Consider the following 25,375-nt stretch of genomic DNA (forward strand, 5'->3'; position numbering starts at 1 on the left):
CTGAATTACTCCAGTCTTCAAGGTCACATGATCCATCAGAAATCATTCTAATATGCAGATTTGCTGCTCATTAAATATTTAATATTATGTGTAGGGGGATAGAATATACCGTTTGTACAGTATAAAAACCATTACGGCTATGGAGAGTCCCCGTAAACCACATATACAAGTGTGTGTGTGTGTGTGTTTTTGTGACCCATCAGGACACAAATTTGTATAATGACATGGGTATGATATAGGTATTACAAGGAGAGGTTGACTTATGAGGACATTACCCCATGTCCCCATTTTTCAAAAGGCTTATAAATCATACAGAATGAGTTTTTGTGAGAAAGTAAAAATGTGCACAGTTTCCTGTGATGGGTAGGTTTAGGGGTAGGGTTGGTGTAGGGCTGTATATAGAAAATATGGTTTGTACAGTATAAAAACCATTACGTCTATGGAATGTCCCCACAATTCACAAAAACAAACGTGTGTGTGCATGTGCACGTGTGTGTGTGTGTGCGTGCGTGTGTGTGTATTAGGGGTGTAACGATACCCACATGTTGCAAATCAATACATATCACGATACTGAACTCACAATACGATATTATTATTGCGATACTCGAAGACATATGGTAAAAGGATAACAAAAAATGTATGTATGTAATGTTGATTAAAATGCTAAACGTGCTATTACTTTGGGGGTGGAAATGAATAGGCTTGGACTTGGTGCTGGTAACCCAAACACAGATTTATTTTAGATGAATATGTTTGCAACTCTTTAAATTTTTTTTATCTCACACACTAATTTTCATTTTGGGTGAACTATGCACAATATGTCACTATCCATGATACTATATTGTTGCATTTTTGTATTGCGACACGATATATTGTTACACCCCTAGTCTGTATAGTTTATATATATATATATATATATATATATACACACACACACACAATTTAATAAAATGTGCAGTTTCATTGCTGGGAAATATTCCACAGAAAGTTACATTTGTGCACCTATTTTTTTTTCTTCTGTTGACAGGGTTTAACTGTTCTGGAACATCTGTGTTAAAGTGTGGAATTGTTTCCTGTCTGCTGTGGATGATAAAATGTAGGAGACTGTGCTTGAAGGGTATGAAAACCTTTCCTCCACTGTGGCTAACAAGGTAATTAAATTTGCAATTTAATCTCCAGCATTTTTCGCATAGTGTTACCATAGTGTCAATGTGTCACTTCCCTGTTTGTCATTTGAAATTACATTATTTGTAATGCAATAATTGAGCACTTAACATTAAAAAAAAAAGTAACATGTAAACGATCAATGAATTAATGTGGATATAATCTACAGCCCTTTAATTAAACCATGTTTTGGATCCTTCTCTTGCTCTCTCTCTCTCTCTCTCTCTCTCTCTAAATGTTTGTGTGAATTTTTCCATTGGTTTATGAATTTATGTATGCGTCTCACGCCTGCCAAAGTATTTACATTTTCTGGCAAAGCAGTAGCGAGGGCTTTATCTTTTCAAACAAAGAGCTGCTTTCCTTCCCCTTCTCTTCAAACCCTATTCAAAAGGACCATTAATACCAAACCCAATGAGGGAAGGGCAGTATAACCACAACATAGCTCCTATTCAACTTCTTTATTTACTGGCACTCAATCAAAATAAGTTCCCAAAGTGTCTGCACAGGTAAACAGATCACTCAGGCTGTCTGATGAAGTTAACCCATAACGTGGCTTACCGATTCTGGGTAAGAAAACAATACTGCTGTAATTGTTCTTATTAAGCATGGCCTGTTTGCTTTGTATATTTAATGGCAGACTTTTGCACTCTTCTTTTCCAATATATAGTATAAAAGCAGCCCCAAACCTTAGTCATGCTTTTATTTTCTTTGCTTGCTTTGATTACAAAAACAAATTAGCTGTATTCCTTTTAACATTAAGAATGGATAAAACGTTTGTTTGTTTATTTTTATTTGCTTATTTTCTGTTTGTCTTTTATTAGATTGTTATGCAAAATCAAAGATGTTGTCTTCTTTTCAACAGCTAAAACATTTTTAATTTATTTTTGTTTGTTTTGATCACAAAAGCAAATAAGCTTGCTTATTAATTAATTAATTAATTTATTTATTTATTTATTTATTTATTTATTTCACCATATTGTTAAACAAATTAAATATACTGCACTTTAAAATATTAGTTAACATGATATTCTGATAAGCTTTTTCCATCAACTGCCACTTAATTCCATAACTGGAACACACCCATTTATCTGACAATATTGTTTACCTCTTGGGTTGTCATGACAATAATCTGGGTATTTAATTTCATATAGCCTGTCCTCCTGTGTCCCTTAAACTGAACAGCATTGTGGGATGTCATAGTCAGCTAAGGGTACATCTATGTTGCCTATAAAAACCATTTGATAAATATGCATCTTGTAAGCAAACATTAAGTTTGATGCCATAATATACTTGGCCTTATTTTAACGATCTAAGCGCATGGCGCAGGTGCACTTAGGGTGTGTCCGAATCCACTTTTGCTAGTTTAAGGACAGGAAAAATGGTTGGCACGCCAGGTGCATGGTCTAAAAGGGTTATCCCTATTCTCTTAATGAGTAATGGGTGTGTTTTAGGCATAACGTCAACAAATGAATCAGAGTCTCATCTCCCATTCCCTTTCAAAGCCAGTTGCATTCGTGCTATGGCAGATTCGCTATTTACACGGCGGAATTTGCAAATGGAAAAACTGAACGCGAGGAAACGTATCTGCTCGTGCTCGAGGTTAAAGCGTGCGAGCAGACCATCTATGGGAAGAGCCGGATTCCACCAAAGCATTTTTATCTTTATGCACACAATAATAATTTTTTACATTGTAATCCTTTTATTTTTAATATGTGCCATGTATGTGTGCTGCTGCGCCTTCCTGTGTGTGTAATAAGCAGAGTGTATGTGCGTTGTGCACCCGTATATAGGCGCAAATTACTAACACAATCTTTAAATAACAAATTAAATATTGCGCCATTGACCAACTGAAACCTGGTCTATGTCAATGGCGCAATATTTAATTTGTTATAGTCTATTTCAGTTGCCTCAAAATATTAACGTGCCAACAAAGCGCCTGAACACACCTCGTATTCAGACCAGCATGCCCATGGGCGTAAATGCATTTGCTATTTAAACAACATGGCGCAGGACGTGAAAATGATAACTGTGTCGGGCTGAAACAAAAAACACTTGCGTCGCACCGAGTGCATGATAAGGCCCACTGTCTTTTTCAGATTTTGGACACATCCTTAATTGTGAAGTGTTGAGGGGTGCCAAATGCAGGATTGTACAAGGCTACAACAATCTGTGTTATAATAAAATCTGTTAGTGTTATTAGTTCAAGGACTGATGTGAGTGATTTATATCTTGTTTATTTGTTCATGTTTTCATTCTAAAATAATCTTGTCTTGTGTATAGTATTGATAATGTCCTGTTCCTCTGCTGTTTGCTGATATCTGTTTCTTGTTTTCCAAATTAGTGAATAAATACCTCCTCTGTTCTTTTGTCAATGGCATATTTGGGAGTTTTGTCTTGTTTAAGGTACTTCCTGATATCCCATCATACTTCAGTGAGACACTGACTGCTGTTGAATTCACTACATTGTCTGCAGCGTAATCTTTTGAAGGTACATTTTCTATATACATTTTGTAAAATGAAGGATACATTTTTCAGATTCTGAACTAATTCTAGGTCCCTAATGAAATAAGCACATTTGTAACACTGATTGTGACAGTCAGATGTTCTTCCAATGAAGCCTGAGATGCTCTTTGGATCATTTCAAATCATGTTGGACATCATGATCATATCAGGATTTTTCACAAAATTGTGGAGTTCATGCTGCTGTCATTAAAGAAAAAGATGGACAAACCAAATACTGAGACAAATATAAGCATTTTAACTAGATTTCCGGACTGTGTTGTATTAGCATTTGGAAAACTGTCCTGCATATGCATATGCATATTCATACTCTTAAAAAATAAAGGTTCTTAATTGGCATCTATGGTTCAATGAAAATTTTTAACATCCATATGAAATCTTTCCAATGGACAGAAGTAGAGGAAAACATTTTCTTAAGATCATCAAAATGTTCTTCATAATAAGAAAAAAATAACTGTTCACTGAAAGGTTTATTGGGGAACCAAAAATGGTTATTCAATGGCATTGCGGTGAAAACCCTCTGCCATTATTAGTTTATAGAGTGCAACCGGTGGGTTCCGGAAGTAAAAACTCCATTAATTTTCTCAATAGGGAAATAGATTTTTCACAATAAATTGTAAAACTTAAAAGATAGACCTACTTTGAGATATGAGGTTGTTAATCCATTGTATTTGCTTCGACAGTCCGCATTATTTCGGCTTATGTGCATATTTTGCAATAAACTTAAAACATATTGTTTATATATAATCAACATTTGTACAGGAGTACTTTTATATTTTGCACACCAAACAAATGCAAAGTTCAAGGTCCACTGAACAAGATTTACATAAAAAGTGACAAAATATCAAAGTGCACTAACAAAAATGTGACAGTGCTCACACACACAAAAGAAAAGAAAAAACAAAAACCAAACGGACTTTGAACTTTGCATTTGTTTGGTGTGCGGATTTCTTTTTTCTGTTTTTCTTATTGATCAAATCTACACCCAATAATATTTTTACATTTGTAAATTGGTGCATATTTTTTTTTATAGTTTTATATATTCCCATTATTTTTGATTATGCTGTTCGCTTCATGAGTTCCCATTCAGTCGGTCACGTTCGACGTACGTCTCCGTTCCCTCCTTCAGGGAACGAGGGTTACCTATGTAACCGAGACGATTTTTTTTTTTCCTCACTAAAGCTAAGTACACAATCTTGCACCTTTGTTTTTTGGTCTGATTTTCGAAAACATTTTTCTTCAAATAAATGTTTATAGTGGCTATAGTGGCTTTGTGGCTTTTAACTCTTTAAAGGGTTAGATCACCCAAAAATGAAAATAATGTCATTTATTACTCACCCTCATTTCAGCAATGGTACTTCCTCTCTCAAAATCCATAAAGGTACTAAAAACATATTTAAAACAGTTCATGTGAGTACAGTGGTTCTACCTTAATATTATAAAGCGACAAGAATATTTTGTGTGCCAGAAAAACAAAATAATGACTTTTCAACAATATAGTGATGGGCCGATTTCATAACACTGCTTCGGAGCTTTACAAATCGAATCAGTGACTCACATGAACTGTTTTAAATATGTTTTTAGTAGATTGAATCAAAATATCTTAATTTGTGTTCCGAAGATGAACAAAGGTCTTACGGGTGTGGAACGACATGAGGGTGAATAATAAATTACATTATTTTCATTAAAGGGGCTCTATGTAGGAATGACACCCAGTGGTCAAAATAGGTACTGCAGTCCAAATTCAAAATATTGGTTGCCCCGCCCCCTCATTCAAAGACGCGGATGGCCAAGGACAGAGCTGATGAGTTGATTTATTTGTGTTTTAATTTGCTGTTGTTCATAGAGATTTTTAGATCGATGCAGAGGCTTTTTAGGTTGGGTCAGAATCTGCGATTCTCTGACCCAGTTTGTTTGCTGGTTTCCATGGCTGCAATACGGCAAAAACTGGCAACCTGTGATGTCGAAATACTTTTGGATAAATTGGTTTCGCACAGACCAAAACAAAGACATTCCGACACGGAACGCACATTTTCAAAGTAGAATATCTGGCTGTAGCATTGTTTTTCTGAGGAACATGTAGGTGAACTTAGCTTTTTTTAAGATGTTTCCTAAATATCTGCAAACATATTGGGGTATTTTTATGCTTTATTAAAGTAAAAATCTTACATAGAGCCCCTTTAACAAAGAGTTTTTTGTTAAATCACCATTGGGAAAATGAACGGAAAAAATACAGTTACACTGTATTTTGATGACCATCAAAAAACACTTGAGACATTCTAATAACTATAAGTAACTTTGCAACTACATGTCAAATAACTCTCATTAAAGTATTAAAGTAGACTGATAGTAGACTGTTAGCTTAGAGTTAGGTGTTAGAATTATGAAAGAATGTCTGTTGGGGAAAGTGTTAGCGGGTATTAAGCAGACAGTCTACTAATACTGACTGCTAGTTGACATATAGTTAGTAGAATGTTTAAAGTGGACCACTTAAAAAAAAAGTGTTACCAAAAATACTTCCAGAACCAGTGCCACTGAAAAAGGGGGCGGGCACAGTTGCACTCTATAATGGAATCAACAGTTCCACTTCATGCTGTATCTAAGCATGTGCTTACATGAATTTTACATTCAAACTAAAACCCATTTTTAACACAGTAAAACTGTAGAGAACCTGAGCATGGCAATAAGCAACACACAAGTCAAACACACACTTTCCATAAAGTTTAAAACTAAGAAAAATATAAGAGGGAGGGATTGTGGTTGTTAATATTGCTTGTCATTCTGATTGTCCACAAAGCTTGATGAGGTAATTGTTTATTGGCACAGAAATGAAAGTATTCAGATTAATTGACAGAAGTGTTATACTATAGCTAATATGTTTGGACGGCCAAATTTACGGAGCTATAGGGAGTGTACAATAAATTTTGTTGTTGTTCAATAGTTATTTTTATGAAAATGAATGATTGTACATGGCTTTTAGTACAAGTGCCCCAGGTAATTGATTAAAACCTTCCCATTGACATGGAAATTTAACATGATACCAAACAGAAACAGTAACCGTTTTTTAGCACGGCATTATATGTCATCCTATATAGCTGCTTTTTTCTTTCTTTTTTTTCAGGAAAGCCCTACAGCTAACAGGATCCCCCACCAGCAAGATTTGAATAATTATTGCACATGTAAGGGACTTCCCCTTCAAAAGAGCCACTTGCTCTGGTGTCATGTTAGCCGAGATGATATGATGGAAGATATACAAATTGTGTAACATGCTTGCAATGGACATGACGGTAAACAAAAAAAAAAGAAATTGAAATGAGTTTGTCTTTTTCGACATTGTGCAACATCAAGCAAACAAAACATTTACACACTTCCAGCTGCTCTTAACTTTGAAACCACTTTGAATGTTTTCTAGTGATCATGTACATGTCTCAAATAGGTTCTAGGATCTTTCAAAATAAGCTAAAACAGGCTGAAAATAACAAATAATCCACGCAGCGGCACTTTATGATAAACACAGTTGTGTTTTAAAGGCCTCAGAAGTAAACGTGAATACCCACAAAGCTAAATATGCTTTAAGGACCCTAAATCTTGACAAAAGACAAGAAAGTTAGTTTATAAATGGCAAAATATAGAAGGGGGGCAGGTCATCATGTTCACAGTCAAAAAACTGTTGATAACATTATTATGTTGTGAATGGTGAATTTTGTCTAAAGTCAGATTTAGGATCCCTGAAGTGAGGATGTTTCGTCCAGTAATGTGTAATTCTTGCAGAAGACTTTATAGAGGTCATCAGTACTGATCCGAAACTCAAAAAAGCGAAACGACATTCATTTAAGTTTCAATCAAGACAGCTGGAAGACATTTTCGTGTGTGCATTAACTCAGGAGCATTCGGTGAATGTTGTAACCATGTTGCCCCTTCGCTGTGTGACAGTCCTACAGTGCTGCCTGCTGGAACTGTGAAACGTGCTTTGAGTCCGAGTCTGTTGTCCATTAAAAGAGAACATCCTTTCCATATCCTCAAACATATCATCAAACATGCCACCACCGAAAGAGTTCTGGAAGTGCCTCCTGTGCCTGGTGTGTGCTTCATTGTGGGCTTGAAAGTGGCTCCCGAAATGTCTTTTATTATGCACGTGAGGATTGTGTCCGAACGTGTCAGAGTCTCTGAATATATCGTCGAAGTTGAAGCTAAAATGTTGACCGAAGTGGTCACCACCTCCTCTCGGGCCCTCTCTGGAGAACGGGCTGCTCCTTATCTGATCGTACTCCTTCCTCCGGTTGTCATCTGATAATGTTTCATATGCTGGGAATGGAAAAATATGAAGCTTTAACAACTGATTCTGAACACTTATAATGTTCAGAAAGGTGTGTCTGGAGTCTATTTGAATGGGCATGTTGACTCACCCTCAGCAATCTCTCTGAACTTTGCCTCTGCGTCAGGGCTTTTGTTTTTATCAGGATGATACCGCATGGCTAATTTATGGAAGGCTTTTTTGATCTGTCGATCAGACGCATCTTTGGGTACACCCAGGATCTCGTAGTAATCTCTCTCAGCCAGAATGAGCTCTGCGATGAGCAGAATGCTCACGGCCATGGTGAACACTGACTGAGCTGTTGCCATGCCTGCGGTTAACAGAACTGTTAACAGGAAACAAGAGGCGAGATCACAGTTCATTTGTTTTTGTTTTTTCTCATGAGACCATTCACAATAGTACATCAGTGTCTATGTAATGTTGTCTGTGTAATAATGTTGTTAGTGTATATATATTATATTTCTTAAAAGACAGGGATTTTTTGTATTATGACATTATTTTTATGATTTGCAAGTTCATTTCTCTCCAGAAATTCTGATTATTTTACATTTTTGTTTGTTTTGTAATGATTCTCATTACTATACTATATTTTTGTTCGCATAAATTTAAAGGCAGTACAACAAACAAAAGCAACCATAAGTATAAATAATATATTATATATATATATATATATATATATATATATATATATATACACACACTACCAGTCAAGTTTGGACAAAGTCTCTTATGCTTATTAAGGCTGCATTTATTTAATAATAAATACAGAAAAAACAATGAAATATTACAATTTAAAATTATGGTTTTCTATTTTAATATACTTTCAAATATAATTTATTTCTGTGATGCATAGCTGAATTTTCAGCATCATTACTCCAGTCTTCAGTGTCACATGATCCTTCAGAAATGATTTTAATATGCTGATTTATTATCAATTTTGGAAACAGTTGTGCTGCTTAATATTATTTTATTAACCTGTGATACTTTTTCAGTTTTTTTTCATGAATAAAAAATTTAAAAATATCAGCATCTATTTAAAATAGAAATCTTTGGTAACAATATACTCTGCCTTTTGGGGTCAGTATTTTTTTTTTTAAATAATACTTTTATTCAGCACGGATGTGTTAAATTGATAAAAAGTGATTGTAAAGATTTATATTGTTAGACAAGATTTATATTTTGAATAAATGCTGTTCTTTTTAACCTTTTATTCATTAATGCATCCTGAAAAAAAGTATCACAGGTTCCAAAAAAAAAATTAAGCAACACAACTGTTTTCAACTTTGATAATAACTGAGCATCAAATCAGCATATTAGAATGATTTCTGTAGGATCATGTGACACTGAAGACTGGAGTAATGATGCTGAAAATTCAGCTTTGATCACATGAATCAATTATATTTTAAAGTATATTAAAATAGAAACCCCTAATTTTAAATTGTAATAATACTTTACAATATTATTGTTTTTTTCTTGCATTTATGAAATAAATGCAGCCTTACTGAGCATAAAAGACTTTGTTCAAACACATTAAAAATAGTAATGTTTCCAAACTTTTGACTGGTAGTGTGTATATATACACTATATATCACTGTAAAGAGAATGTATGTAGGCTCTGTGTATGTATGCATAGATAGATAGATAGATAGATAGATAGATAGATAGATAGATAGATAGATAGATAGATAGATAGATAGATAGATAGATAGATAGATAGATAGATAGATAGATAGATAGATAGATAGATAGATAGATAGATAGAGCTGTTTTTAAATCATGATACATACACATTTTCCTAAAAAGGGCTTCAAGCAAAATATAATTTCCTATTTCTTTCTTTTGATTTATGACCTGTACATGTTCTTGACAGGTTGAAACTGGGTTACAAGTACATTATTCTTAGCGAAATACTTGCAATAGGACAGAATTATTCTCTAAACACATCTAAACAGTTTTAAGTATAATATATATTATATACTCTCAAAAAAGATGTGTTAATTAATAACACATTTTTTGTGTTATTTTTATGACACATTTTGTGTCATTTTGTGTACATAATTGACACAAATTGTGTAAATATAACACATTAGTGTGTAGAAAATGAGCAGGAATAACACATGGTTGAGTTAAAAGCAACACAAAATGTGTTGTCCTTAACTAGACGCACATGTGTGTTAAGATATAACACAAGTTGTGTTGTTTTTAACACATCTGTTTTAAGAGTGAGTATATTAAACATATGAGAAAGCGAGAAATCTGCTGGTTTTAACTTACCCGATGCTCTCTGTCCCAAAGTTACATCAAGCACAGAACAGCTGATCGTTTTTCTGAGCGCTGTGACAGCGCTGAACTTACTGCACCACGATTCGCGACGCGATTGGCTGATTCCAGGGACGAATGACTACAAGTGTTTTGATTGGTCCACATCGGGGAGCATAGCTTGTCAGAGCGTCACTTCCTGTTTCTACTGCGCTGTCAAACTGAAAGTATAGAGGAGGGCCGCCTTCAAAAGACAATGCAAGAATTTTTGTGCGTAAGGCCTCATTACACCTGTTTTTAAAAGTTTATTTGTAAATCAATTTTGTGCTCCTGAGATGATACATTTATATAAGAGTTTCAAACTTATAAGATAAGGTGTTTGTATGTTCATTTAGGTTAATTGTCTTATTAGTTTAAAAAATAAAGTGACGCCAGCTTAAGTTCTTGTGCAGTGAACATTTTACAGAGGACTTGTTTGATCGTCGATGGGGAACATGATATCTGATATATCCCATGTGTTCTAAATCCAGATATCTGTTATTTTAATATACTTTAAAATAGAATTTATTCCTGTGATCAAAGCTGAATTTTCAGCATCATTACTCCAGTCTTCAGTGTCACATGATCCTTCAGAAATCATTCTAATGTGATGATTTGATACTAAGTTATTATCAATGTTGAAAACAGTCTGTTGCTTAATATTTTTCGGAAACTGTGATACTTTTTCAGAGTTCATTGATGAATAAATAGTCAAAATGAACAGCATTTATTCAAAACAGAAATATTTTCTAACAATATACATCTTTACTGTCACTTTTTATCAATTTAACACATCCTTGCTGAATAAAAGTATTAATTTCTTCTTCTAAAAAAAAAAGAAAGAAAAAAAAATACTGACCCCAAATTTTTGAACTGTAGCCTAGTGTATATTATTACAAAAGATTTCATTTAAATAAATGCTGCTCTTTTTTAACTTTTTATTCATCAAAGAATCCTGAAAAAAAGTATCACGTTATAAATGTTAAGCAGCACAACATTTGTAGTAAATCCTCATATTACAATGATTTCTGAAGGATCATGTGACACTGAAGACTGGATTAATGATGCTGAAAATTCAGCTTTGATCACAGAAATAAATTATATTTTAAAGTATATTAAAATAGAAAACCATTATTGTAAATTGTAATAATATTTTACAATATAATTGTTTTTTTTCTGTATTTTGCTGCCTTAATGAGCATAAGAGACATCTTTCAAAAACATTAAAAATAGTAATGTTTCCAAACTTTTGAATGGTAGTGTGTGTGTGTGTATATATATATATATATATATATATATATATATATATATATATATATATATATATATATATATATATATATATATATATATATATATAAATGTGAAAAAATATAATTGTTTTAAAATTTTGAGAGTTACAGTATCAGCAGGTCCCTTTTTTGAGCCACGGCACAACATTCAGGTAAAATGGGCCAATATAAAAAGAGAACAACACAGGTAATTTCAGCTGAAATCATTTTATTTTTAACAGTAAATTGATACTATTGTCTTTAGTGTGCCATAGCAACACCATAAATGTATTTCATTAAATAGAAGGTTGTATGAATATTTCATTAAAAAATGCAACTAAAAATGAACTGATTGTGTTATATAGGTGTGTATTTCTGTGCATTGGTGTCTTTTGTGTGCATGCATGTGTGTATGCTTGTCAAATGTCTGTCAAATGTTTTGTTAAAGATTAGAACATCTTTGACTAAAAAACAAACAAAACAAAAACAAATCACTTTAACATTTCCTGTAGCTACAGGTCTTAACATTGTACTGTACTGACATCTTCCTTTCTTCCCTTTTGTCTTCTCTCTTCTTATCTATCTGTTTCCTTTCTTCGCTTGCCCTCCTGCCATACTGTCTGCAATGCATTTTTTTAAAAAGACTGTTAAGATTTTGTATGGTTATATCTAGGCCTATAAACCAATTTTCACCTTCAATTTCTGCATGTGTAAAAGTGTGTGTGTGTATGCAGCCCATTTTAGCTGAAAGTTGTGGCCCAACATAAAATTATCTTTTTCACAAAAATCGAAGTTTCTTTTTTAAACTAAACTTTTTTTGTTTGAAAAGGCATGTCAAAATATTTTTGTTCATAAACCTTTGCTTTGTTGGTAAGCTTACTTATATTTGCTTTAGTACCTTTATTAGTGACGAATGAAATTTACTATGTCAGGCTCACAATTTCTCTGACAAGCTTCATGAAACACTCTGCCCTGCCCCCCTTAAAAAAAACTCAGACCAGTCAAAACTATTGTTACATGTCAACATGTGTTAAAGCAACAATACAAGATCAGTTATTGTGATTGGCTGTAAAAATTTAAAGAGATATGACGCTACAACCTTATTTGGCCCATTTTAGCTGACTACACCCTAAATGTTCTCTGTTTTGTGATGTTAAGATCTTAAACCAGCAGAGCGATCACATGACAGCAGCAGCTATAGCTCATCAGGTCATCTCCATCCAGGAAAAAACAAACAAACAAAAAACAGGTGGGACACTTTAAAGCTGAATGAGGCCTCAAAACAGGCACAAGATGTCACAATTTCACTTGTCTTGTTGCCCCATCTCTTGCTGAACTTTATTTGCTATGACTAATATACGATATTAGAAGTGAAAAGCATCCCAGATGCTCCTGTTATGGAGGTTGAGTACTTAGATGGGACATGCTTTATAATACTAATATAATGGCATAAAAAAGACTATATGATTGCACTGTGAATTGATATTAATTATTTTTATTTGATTTGTTTTGTAAAGGTTTTTCAATTTATGAATTAAGGATTATTTATTTAAAAGTGAATAATCTCATGATCATGTAGGCAGGAAATCAAAGTAATAGTTTGGTTACGTTTACAGTTTGGTTACATACATTGATTGATTTAGCAGACACTGTTATCCAAAGCTCCTTAGTTTCTGCCCACTATTACAATAGACTGGGTTCTGGAAATATTTCTGTAAATGCATGAGCTAATTAAATGCCCTCCATGCATAAATAAAGGCCTTTAGTGCCTAAATAGTGCCTAAATAGGACATGCATAAACTTTAGTGCCTAAATAGGACTTTATATTGTTTTGTGGCTTCATAGAATTGTGAGGATATGAAATTGACTTAATAAGACCTGTCTTGGTTTTCATGCACGCGTGGCCACATGGTGTCAGTGTGGCAGAGGTCATGTCATTATTATAGAAGTGATGTTCATTCACACACTGGCAGAGGGAGCTTACGAATTGTTATTCATTCAGCATGCCTGTGACATACACAGAAAATAACAGGGTTTTGAATGGTAAAAGGCAGCGTGAGTCTTGAGGGAGGATTGTTGATGGAGCAAAAGGTTGGAGCTCATGTCATTAGGTGCATAAAAAAGGTCTGTTTAGTCACCATGACATCAAAATTGCCAACAAGACTAAATAACACTGCAGACAGACGCTGTTGGGGATATTAAATCTTTGGTTTAACTGAAAGAGTTGTCGGAAGCTTGGTGGTTGCGATGACGCTGAGATGGAGCGACCATGGTGTAGTTTTTTTATAACCCGGTTAGTTTTTTATTTATGGCAATTGTATTTAGGTAGGGCTGCAACGATTAATCGCTATTAATTGTTTGCAAAATAAAAGTCTGTGTTTACGTAATATATATATGCGTGTGTATATAATAATTATGTATATATAAATACACACACATTCATGAATATATTTAAGAAAAATGCTATATTTATATATAAAATATTTATGTTTATATGTAATATAAAATATATATAAATATATATATATATATTTATAATACATGCATATATTTCTAAACTTTATACATGTATGTCTGTGTATTTAAATATACATAATTATTATACACAGAACACACACATAGATTACGTAAACACAGACTTTTATTTTGCAAACGATTAATCGCGATTAATCGCTGCAGCCCTATATTTAGGCTTCAAAATTCATAAAAGTTGTTTTCATTAAATGAAATTTAATGATACAATTTTTTTCACAAATTTTGTGAAAATTATCTTGATGGACAAAATGTGTAAGTATCATAAACTTTTGTTGATCACAGAACTTATTTTTTGCGATAATTCAGTTTTTGTTGAAGGAACCAGTGTGAAGCGTCACCCCACGCAGTGTTGCCAAGTCCTCGGTTTTCCCGCGGAATTAGGCTACTTTAACACTGTTGCTGCGGGTTGTTTTTCATGTCCGCGGGTTGAAGTGACTCCAAATAACATGATATTTATCACCTGGAATGTTCGTTTATAACCCTGTTAGTATTTTATTTATGGCGATTGCATTTAGGCTGCAAAATTCATAAAAGTTGTTTCCATTAAATGAAATGTAATGATAACATTTTTTTTTCACAAATTTTGTGAAAATTATCTTGATTGACAAAATGGCACAATTTTTGTTGAAGGAACCAGTGTGAAGCGTCACCCCACAAGCCCGTTTGCTGAACGCAGTGTTGCCAAGTCCTCGGTTTTCCCATGAAATTGGGCTACTTTTAACACTGTTGCCGCGGGTTGAAGTGATTCCAAATAACATGATATTTATCACCTGGAATGTGAATTTTACCAGGAGAACTCCGCCAAAAAGCAGATTTTAACCCCCGATTGGGCTAGTTTTGAGTAGCAATTTACCCTTCGCAAAGACCCGCCCCCCTTAGTTACTGTTGCTTTGTCCGACAAGCCATGGCACTGTCACGCCACACACAGTGAAAAATACATCGCGGAGCAAGAAGGACACCTTAAACACGTCGACAGACCAGACAGAGCAGTTTACTTATGATATTAAAGTCCCAGCTTTCAAATTGTGTAATTTAAGAAATTCGAACAATAAATACAGTTTTGTGGCTCTTTAATGTGTCGTGACAGATTGCTGTAGTGCCTCAGCTCAAGCGGCTTGTGAACCGATCATCTCTTCCTACTAGTTAATTTATAGCATCAAATAAACATGAATGAACATGAGAAGGAATGTTGTTTCAAGCACGGAAAGACGTCAGTACCCACCATTTTTCAAGTTCAAGTCCACCGAGGTTAATCTTCTAACTCCTGACTGCTTTGTCCGACAAAATGGCGGATTCTGTGTTATGATTGGTTAGATCGCTTGTCAATCAAACTCCCGGTGAAGGTGTCAATTGAGCGGGTTTTGTTGTGAAAACCTGGCAACCCTGGCTGAACGTCTGATGCATATGGCCAAAGACTATAGAATAACACAAGACGTGTCACTCATATTGTTTTGAATGGGAGAAAGTGTAACGCGCAATATGGCGGAATAAGTCCCGCTTTCTAAATGAGAGCCAATCGCCAACTGGTAAAGTCATCGCGTCACTTCAGCGGCCGTTAGAATCAGAGAAACAAGCGCACCGCCATCTTTATAAAATTGTCTTTGAACTTCCATTTTGCAGTAGCTCTGTATATTTCTATGGCATCGCTGTCAAAGAATAATTAGTTGGTTAAAGGTACAATTTGTGATTTTTTTTCCCGCTAGAGGTCGATAGAAGCCTATTGAAAACAAAGGCGTAGTTTGATGACGCCAAGTTTTAGAGCGGAAACTTGGGACATGTGGTCTCCATCTCAATGGACGGTGCAAAAGCATAGGGATTGGAGTCTGGAAGAACTCATGTTCGTGGATGCGATTATTAACGTTACTGTAGTATGAAGCAGAGCAGGACCGAGTGTTGCGGGAGCTGGAGCGATTGATCAACACACGCCTACCGAGCAGCAGGACTTTTATTATGACACAGTCGCCGGCGCCGCTTCTGCTTTTCCGGTCATGAGTTTACGGGAGCTGTCCTTGTCGACAGAACCAGCGGCAGATGGTAAACAGTAATTATGTTCCATAAATAAGTAACACAATTCACCATAAAACATGCAAGTTTTAAATATGAAATTTAATCGTAAGGTTGGCGAACAGTTTTGGAGAATTTGTTGTTTCCCCATTCAAATAGATTGCCAGGATGCCTGAGAGGCGTTTCAAAGATGGCCGCCGAGTGAAATGACTTGTCTTAAAGGGACTTTGATATGGCACACTTGGTTGAATTCTACAGGATGTCCGGGAGACGTGTGTGTCGCGTCCGTTAATTGTCTGGCTGAAAACAAATGGACGCCAAATCTCCTCGTAGAAGAAGAACGCCGTTGTGTTTACAACTGTGACAATGAGCTTATCGCTTATCAGAATCAACTAAATGCTAGATTTTGTATGTGAAGTATGTGAAGTTTGCGGTTCCATTGTTGCAGTAAACTTGCACAATGTTCTTGAATGAATAATTTAATAGATGTATGCTCATTGTAGGGACATCGACTTTACATTTTTACGTCCCTAAACATGACTCGGAACAAAACAAACTGTGACTGGTTGCGTTAAACGTGAGTTTCTAAACGCTTGAATCATGACAAAAAAATGTATTTTTCAGGCTGGATCAAGCTAATGCGCATGCGCAGACCTAAATGCGCGTCTCTTTGGAGGCGCGCGTCTGACTGTTTCTATAGAAATCGGTAATTCTAACAGCAGCTGAAGTGATGCAGTGACTTTACCAGTTGGCGATTGGCTCTTATTTAGAAGGCGGGACTTATTCCGCCAAATTGTGCGTGACACTTTCTCCTATTTAAAACAATACGAGTGACACGTCTTGTGTTATTCTATAGTCTTTGGTCTGGCTACGCAAGACTAGTGTGATGCTAACTTCCAGGTTGGCCTACAAAAATATGTCATCAGTGCAGCAAAATCAATTCCCGCCATACATTTTTTCTTGAACGAGAAGCCGTTTCACTTAGGGTACATTTACACGACAGGTATCCCATGTATGCGTGATTTGTGTGTATGTGTTTGTTTAGGCAAGTTATGTGTTTGTGATTTAGTTAAGAAAACTGCACAATACATATGAGCTCTCTGGTTCTGATTCTGCCTGCAGATTAACGTCACTTAAAGGTACAATTTGTGATATTTTTTTCCGCTAGAGGTCGCTAGAAGCCTATTCAAAACAAAGGCGTAGTTTGATGACGCCAAGTTTTAGAGCGGAAACTTGGGACATGTGGTCTCCATCTCAACGGACGGTGCAAAAGAATAGGGATTGGAGTCTGGAAGAACTCATGTTCGTGGATGCGATTATTAACGTTACTTTAGTATGAAGCAGAGCAGGGCCGAGTGTTGCGGGAGCTGAACGAGGAGCTGAAGCGATTGATCAACACACGCCTCACGAGCAGCCGGACTTTTATTATGACACAGTCGCCGGCGCCGCTTCTGTTTTTCCGGTCATGAGTTTACGGGAGCTGTCCTTGTCGACAGAACCAGCGGCAGATGGTAAACAATAATTATGTTCCATAAATAAGTAACACAATCCACCATAAAACGTGCAAGAAGTAAATAAGGAACTGCTTGAGCAAGCTAGTGGTTTGCTGGACGCTAGATACTACTTCCGCATTTGTCCACGGCACTGTTGTCATGTGGTTTCTACGTCAATAAAGGCGGTAACAAAGGTAACTGACGTCATTGACAGGCGACTGCACTGTGTCACTGTTTAGAATGGGAATTTTCTCATGATTCATTTACAAGTAGTTGAAAACATTAGAGATATTGTTAGTAATCAGCTGGACAAAATATATAACACTAGCCCAGTGGTTTTTGGATATTTTACTGCAAAAATATTACATATTGTACCTTTAAATGATTCCTGTTCAAGCACTGTACTAAGAAATAATTATTTTTCTGTGGCCATGAAAAATACCATTTTCTTAGAATTAATAAATAATTAATACTGAGGGTTCGCTGGATGAACTGATTAATTGATTCATTGTAATATTAATTTAGCTACATCAAGTTATTCCAATTAACTGATACAAATATTAATACCAGTTGATTAATCATTAATTATTCCCCTTTGGGCTAATTTGCTACAATTATTACATACAAAATACACTTTTTGAAACATTTTTAAACTCTAAAATTGTATTGATCACTGTAACTCTTGAGCCACGTAAAATAAGCATTGATGAATTTAGTATCAACAGTACAAGTGCAGCATTTTCAAACATATCAGGACGTTGTCTAATTTAAAGGGTTAGTTCACCCAAAAATAAAATTTCTGTCATTAATTACTCACCCTCATGTCGTTCCAAACCCGTAAGACCTTAGTTCATCTTAGGAGCACAAAGATATTTTTGATGAATTACAAGAGGTTTTTTATCCTCAATAGAAATTACCACATTCAAGGTCCAGAAAAGTAGTAAAAACATCGTTAAAATAGACAGCATGACTACAGTGGTTCAACCTTAATGTTATGAAGCGACGAGAATGCTTTTTGTGTGCAAAAATGACACAAAAATAACGACTTTATTCAACAAATTCATCTCTCCCCTGCCAGGCTCGTATGCAATGAACACAGTTCAGCGCTACCATGTTTATGTCTGAACGCCGACTCATTATTGGCCGGCTCCTGCGTCGTGATGTTCACGTGAACAGCGTCGGCCAATACTAAGATGGTGTTCTGACGTACAGTAGAACCTGGAAGCACTGCAATGAAAATAGCATAGGAGAATGGCGAATTTGGAGAGACTAATTTGAATTTGTTGAATAAAGTCATTATTTTTGTTTTGGTTTTGCACACTATTTTAATAGTGTTTTTATTATACTTTTCTGGTCCTTGAATGTGGTAATTTCATTGCTTTCTATTGAGGATAAAAAACCTCTTGTATTTCATCAAAAATATCTTAATTTGTGTTCCGAAGTTGAACGAAGGTCTTACAGGTTAGGAACGACAAAAGGGTGAGTAATTAATGACAGAAATTTCATTTTTGGGTGAACTAACCCTTTAAAAGACTGGTGTGGTTGTAATGAAGTGCACGATGAAGGAATAGATAGCAAAAACAGTCTTTAATAAATCCAGAAAGGTAACACTCAGGAGATCACTAGGTCGAAAGACGAAACCGAACAATGAACTGAGGAAACTAAGGGCTTAAATACACACAGAGTAATCAACGGAATTAAGAACAAGTTTGAAACAAATGAGTAACTATGGAAACTAACAATCACTGGGAACACAGGCAAACAGGAACAGAACAAAACCAAGCTAAAACACAAATCAACTAACAGAATTAAACATAACCCTTACAGTACCATAGCCACTGGTCTTTGTATAATATGTTGCTGGTCTATTCAATTTGAAAATAGTGCTGTTTTTCTATCTGATCTAATTATGTTATTACTCATATTTTTTAGAAGGCATTTCCTAAATGTCAATAATTTACACCGCACTGCATTTGATGAGGGGCATAAAATGCTGTCTTATTGCCACTTCTGCCTCCCCTTCCACCGTTAGGTTACAATGGTCTCCACCATTTTTTTTATCAGCCTCTAAGTATGCTCTAATCCCATTTACCAAGAGCTACCTTGGATACAGGTGCCTTAGGCTTTCATTTTGCCTTTAAATCCAAAGAGTGTTTGTGCAGTGAAAAGGCTAACCGATTTTGTTGTCATTCGGCAGTTCCATAATGCTTTTACAATCATAACTTAAGTGCATGACCATTAAGACCCTTTAATTAGTTAATTTACCTCATTTTTTTCATATGAAAGGTGAAGTTTTGGTGCATAAATGTGTTTTTTTAATGCTATAAGTGCACAATTATGGCCTGACTCTGATTAAAACAAATTAAAATATCTACAAATAAATATTTTTTTAGAATAATTAAACTCATAACAGATTCCTCATCCAAAAGATGGTCTGCTTTTAAACTCCAAAAATGTGAGGAACTAAATTAGGTGTATTAAATATTCAATATTGCTCTATTATTAATGTGAACAGAGGGGAATAGAAGCAATAAATTCCTGGAGGGAAATATGATTATGAAACTGATCCCTAAAAGCTTTGACTGTTGTTTGTATGAATCTGGGTTTCTCGGTGAAGGAACATTCCCATTTCATTTTGCTTTATTTAAGGATTCAAACGGATCTTAAAATGTGTGAAGTGACTTTCACAGAAAACAGGCTTTGCAGCACAAAGAAATTTGTGTGCGTGAAAATATGAGAGCATCACACAGTGACTATGGAAACGGTCACACATAATTGTAATCCTATAGAATTTTTTATACACAAGCTCATTTGCATTTTTGTTTAAATGAGGAAAGGAAAATAACATTACTTTAATGACTGTAAATGAATTGCATTGACCAAAGGCCAATCTAATTTACATGAGTCATTTAAGATCATAGTGTTTCAAAAATGAAACAAAAGATGTGAAAAACATGACCAGCTCTATACAATCAAAGATAATGACAATCATATATGCAGCTCATTTGTCTGCATTATCACACAAATGAAGGCATGTGCTACATACTGGGAAATAATTATCTTTATGAGTCATTGTCTCTTGATGATGTTAGTCACTTACTGCAGAATGGCTGGTACATTACCTTTAAATCACAGGGCATACTATTACAGCACAAAGACGAGGTGCCATTACCATCTGTCATAAACCTCATATACAGTTACTTATATTTTACAGCTTAGTACATGCAACAATACAAAGAGAACAGATCTCCTTCATTCTCTATAGCAGTACAAGTACATATATATTTAAATTGAAACAAATGACCATGCTGAATTATGCCATGACCATATTCATGCACTCTTCAGCAGCAAGAAGTTGTTGCCTGTGAGGTTCTAGCTGTAGTACAGGTAGATCCATGGGTTTGTGCAGCTGTTAAGACTGGCGAGGAGCATGATAGTGACAAACACTGGCCCTGTAGAACAGACATGAGACTTTTAATAAAGAATCAAGCACAGAAATAACAAATTGCACCAATATAGGAAGTGTTCCAACTTGGAACTTTTTCTGTGGAAAAATATTGCTTGTGTGCACCATCTGGTGTCTACCAGGCAACCAAAACATAGTGCAGTTTAATCTGATCAGGTCCTTTCTTTGTGAGCTAATGAATGATTTTACTAATGCAAATCTTATAGGTCTGCAGCTGTGGGGAAATAGATATTTAACATAACAGAAAATGGTTGTGAGTAATCATATGCACATATATGATGGTTCATGGTCCTTTAGTCACATCTATATATCACACTGTAACCATGTGGTTACATTCCAGTATCTTGTGAAATACACTTTGTATATATCCTTGTGGACTCTGCCGCGGAAGTTAGTTAGTTAGTTAATTAATTAATTAGTTAGTTCATCCAAAAATAATAATGACATTTATTACTCACCCTCATGTCGTTCCACACCCGTAAGACCTTCGTTCATTTTCGGAACATAAATTAAGATATTTTTGATGAAATTCGATGGCTCAGTGTGGCTTCTATTGCCAGCAATATCACCGAACCACTCAAGATTCAGAAAGCTACTAAAGACATATTTAAAACAGTTCATGTGAGTTAATATTATAAAGCGACGAGAATATTTTTTGTGCGGCAAAAATATTGAGTGATTTTTCAACAATATCTAGTGATGGGCGATTTCAAAACACTGCTTCCGAAGCTTTACGAATCTTTTGTTTTGAATCAGTGGTTCGGAGCGCCAAAGTCATGTGATTTCAGTAAACGAGGCTTCGTTTACACGATTCGAACCGGACAGTGTTTTGAAATCGGCCGTCACTAGGTATTGTTGAAAAGTCATTATTTTGGCGCACAAAAAATATTCTCGTCACTTTATAATATTAAGGTTGAACCACTGTAGTCACATGAACTGATTTAAATGTGTCTTTAGTACCTTAGAACAACATGAGGGTGAGTAATAAATGACATAATTTTTATTTTTGGGTGAACTAACCTTTTAACGCTTTTTGGATGAACGACAAATGCATATGGCCTTCAAAATTTGGGCAGCCATTCATAACCATTATAATCCTTGGAGGACTAGGGATACTTTTAAATATTTCTCCGATTATGTTTGTCTGAAAAAAGATAGTCATATACACCTAGGATGGCTTGCGGGTGAGTAAATCAATAATTTTCATTTTTGGGTGAACTATACCTTTAAGTCAGCCATATAGTAATTGGGTTAAATAAAACTGCCCACCTAGTTGGGTGAACATTTAACCCTACCGCTGGGTTAAAACAACACTGTTAAAAAAATCCCTGTAAAATTTATGGTAAAAAAACGGCATCTGTGGTTGCCAGAACTTTACCGTAAAAAATACTGTAGCAAAAAATCTATTAAATTTACCGTAAAATAACGTATTTCATTAACTGATATAATGTTACTTTACCAACCTAATGAAGTACTAATATCTGTTTTGTACCTTTATAATACACTGACAGTCACCAAACACAGTGGTGATAAGAGTCACATGATGAATCAAAGTTCATCACAAGCAGCTTTTCCACAAGCTGAGGAGGACAATACTAAGATATAGAAAGTGCACACAGTGTCATTCACACACACACTAAACACCATCATGGTAACATACATGAAATTTTAAAAATGCAATAAACATTCATTTAACAACATTAGATGTAACATAAAACCCTAATGTACATAACTGATTAGAAAAAAATGAGAAAAACTAAGAAGAAACAGAGTTATTTCAACAAGAAAATATCAAATGTTAAGTGTCACGCAGGGAATTGTGGGAATGTCAATTTACGGTTTTTAAATTTTACAATGAATTGTTATTTTTCACTTCCAAAAACTGTGAATTTAACGGTATTTTACCGTAAAATTACATTAAATGTAACGTTAGATCTATTACAGTTATTCACCATATATTGTACGGAAACTTTCTGTAAACCAATTGACAGTTTTTCACCGCAGCATTTTTACAGTCTTTTACTGTTAAAATCACGGTCATTTTTTACAGTGAACTCAGTTGATGGTTTTTTTTTTTGTTTGTTTTTTTTTCAACTCAATGGTCAGATGTTCTTCCATTGACAACTTTACACTCATTGTTTTGCGAATAATAACATTTGTATGGAGAAATGTTGTATTAGGTCATAAAAATGCAAAATAGAAGAGTCTCAGACTTTTGGACAGCTTTGACTTACCTTGCGTGGGTGCACTGCTTGGACTCCAAGCTGACCAGAGCTGGACCACGAAGAATGGGCTCCAGCCGAGGGTGTACACCAGGATGATAATAAAAGTCATTTTGACAGTCTTCAGCATTGCGTTTGATATCCCTTTAGTGCTGGAGCGCCCATCACCTGTGCTGCCCTGCAAGGCTTTCCTCTTCATGTTGAAATAGATCCCTGCGCATATCTTTATCTGACAATACATCAAGATTAAGGCTGGCAGAACAAACACGGATAAAGTGATCCACGTTATGTATATTTTGCCTCCCCAGGGCTCAATAAATGTCGCCCAGCAGTCGAAAACGTTCTTCTCAACTTCTTGGAGAGAGAAGATAAACATCTGCGGAGCGCTGAACGCCAGTGAGATGAGCCAGGCGGCGCTTATGGCAACATACCTGCGGAAAGACCCCCTGAGGAACGACACCATGGGTTTGCAGACCGCGTGATAGCGGTCTATGGTCATGGCCACGATCATATACGTGGACGCAAACATCCCGACCACTTGAAGATACTTAACTGATCTGCACACCAGATCGGAGCCTTTGAACCGGTGCGTAATCTCCATGGATAACTGAGGCAGGACTTGGAAGAAAGCGACAACCAGGTCAGCCAGGCACAGGTGGAGAAGAAACAGCTGAGTTCGAGTGTGTCTTTTCCGTCTTTTCCAGAGGGCATGGAGGAGGAATAAATTGCTAAATGTTGCCAGCACGAAAATGGAACCCAGAACTGCAGCTTTCACGAGCGCAAAGTGTCCATCGGATAAACCGAACGCCTCGTGCGCACTGGAGCAGTTACCGCTGCTGCAATTAAGGTTATCAGCCATTGTTAATTTAATCCTACTTTAGTACCAGACTATTTGTTATGTTTAGGGCGTTTGACTCCTGCAAATATGCAGCGCTGACGCACACGGCGCGGTGCGCTATGGCACAAATTGGTCAAGACTCCAGCGCGACTACCTGTTCACGCACGTCAAGCATTCAGTCATACATTAAATTACGCGATGAACAAACACTTGCCACATTTTTTTTCTGCAATTGTGCTCTTGAGGTCACTGATGACTGTATTATTTATACAAAAAAAAAAAAAAAAAAGTATTTGACATGAAAAGTGAATGAGGTGTGGTAAACATCCTAGATAAAATGACTTTAAACAATTTTCTAAATTCTGTATATTAGCCTATTATACATGTAGATTAACGAGAGACTATTTGTAATTTAAAGTGCTTTTTTTTTTTTTTTTACATTTACAGGAAAGAAAAAAAAAGGAACCAGCCTCATCATCTGCAATATGCAAACTTATACATTTATACTTGAACAATATTTAGGCCTAAATGAAAGATTTATGTATTTGAATTGCATATAAATTTTCATCCATTTGGATTACACAGTTTTACATAAACAAATAAACTTAATGTGATGTATATTTGTCAGTTATGCATACATGAACCAGGTAATATTTCTGTAATACGAAAACTGAATGTGTTTTAAATACACAATAACCAGGTTTATCATCAATAAATCCAAATCTCAGTCTCAGTCTCATACATTTTGAGTAATTGCATATTGCCATATTTTAATGGAATATATATATATATATATATATATATATATATATATATATATATATATATATATATATATATATATATATATATTTATACAACATTTCTGTCTGGTTCTCGAATCTGATTGGCTGATAGCCATGCGATATTTCAGTGATAACAGCACTCCTACTGCCTTTTCACCGTTTGTATCACTCCGCTTGAAGTGACCGTCATGGCGGCCGATCAAATCAACCATAATTTTTAGAAATACTACTTCTTGTACCACGAACTGTAGTTTTAATAGTTTTTTAGGCGAGCATGTAATTGTTTAGACCTGAAATATGTGACTCATATTTAATAACAGAGCCCATTTTACAATTTGTTTTGACGTTTTCGGAGATGCGAGCTCGAGTGCGTCAGCGGCCGTTCAGTGCTTCTGTAACCGCCGAGAACAGCTTCATCTCGGCCAGTGCCTCGGGGATTTGCCGCTGGCTCTTATAGTGGTTAA

General features: G+C 35.4%; 2 protein-coding genes across 2 annotated transcripts; both read right to left on the bottom strand.

Annotated features, from left to right (window-relative positions):
* Positions 1 to 5,827: 5,827 nt before the first annotated feature.
* dnajb9b (DnaJ heat shock protein family (Hsp40) member B9b) lies at positions 5,828 to 10,384 on the bottom strand. The gene is made up of 3 exons (XM_067391062.1): positions 10,274 to 10,384; positions 8,091 to 8,324; positions 5,828 to 7,989 (listed from the first exon to the last, which is right to left on the bottom strand). Exons 2-3 carry the CDS (start codon positions 8,305 to 8,307, stop codon positions 7,565 to 7,567), a joined length of 642 nt encoding a protein of 213 aa, XP_067247163.1. The 5' UTR covers positions 8,308 to 8,324; positions 10,274 to 10,384; the 3' UTR covers positions 5,828 to 7,564.
* Positions 10,385 to 19,232: 8,848 nt separating this feature from the next.
* On the bottom strand, positions 19,233 to 24,154 carry avpr2l (arginine vasopressin receptor 2, like). Its single transcript, XM_067391063.1, has 2 exons — positions 23,301 to 24,154; positions 19,233 to 21,052 (listed from the first exon to the last, which is right to left on the bottom strand). The coding sequence occupies exons 1-2, from the start codon at positions 24,145 to 24,147 to the stop codon at positions 20,973 to 20,975; spliced, it is 927 nt and encodes a 308-aa protein (XP_067247164.1). The 5' UTR covers positions 24,148 to 24,154; the 3' UTR covers positions 19,233 to 20,972.
* Between the last annotated feature and the right edge of the window lie 1,221 nt (positions 24,155 to 25,375).

Source organism: Chanodichthys erythropterus, chromosome 8 (genome assembly GCF_024489055.1).
Source record: "Chanodichthys erythropterus isolate Z2021 chromosome 8, ASM2448905v1, whole genome shotgun sequence".
In the NCBI taxonomy this organism is placed as follows: domain Eukaryota; kingdom Metazoa; phylum Chordata; class Actinopteri; order Cypriniformes; family Xenocyprididae; genus Chanodichthys; species Chanodichthys erythropterus.

Coding starts and splice junctions, on each gene's coding strand:
- avpr2l (XM_067391063.1), bottom strand. CDS start 24,147: ATGGCTGATAACCTTAATTGCAGCAGCGGTAACTGCTCCAGTGCGCAC. Junction 21,053..23,300: donor AAGCAGTGCACCCACGCAAG/GTAAGTCAAAGC, acceptor TCTGTTCTACAG/GGCCAGTGTTTGTCACTATC.
- dnajb9b (XM_067391062.1), bottom strand. CDS start 8,307: ATGGCAACAGCTCAGTCAGTGTTCACCATGGCCGTGAGCATTCTGCTC. Junction 7,990..8,090: donor GTTCAGAGAGATTGCTGAGG/GTGAGTCAACAT, acceptor TTCCATTCCCAG/CATATGAAACATTATCAGAT.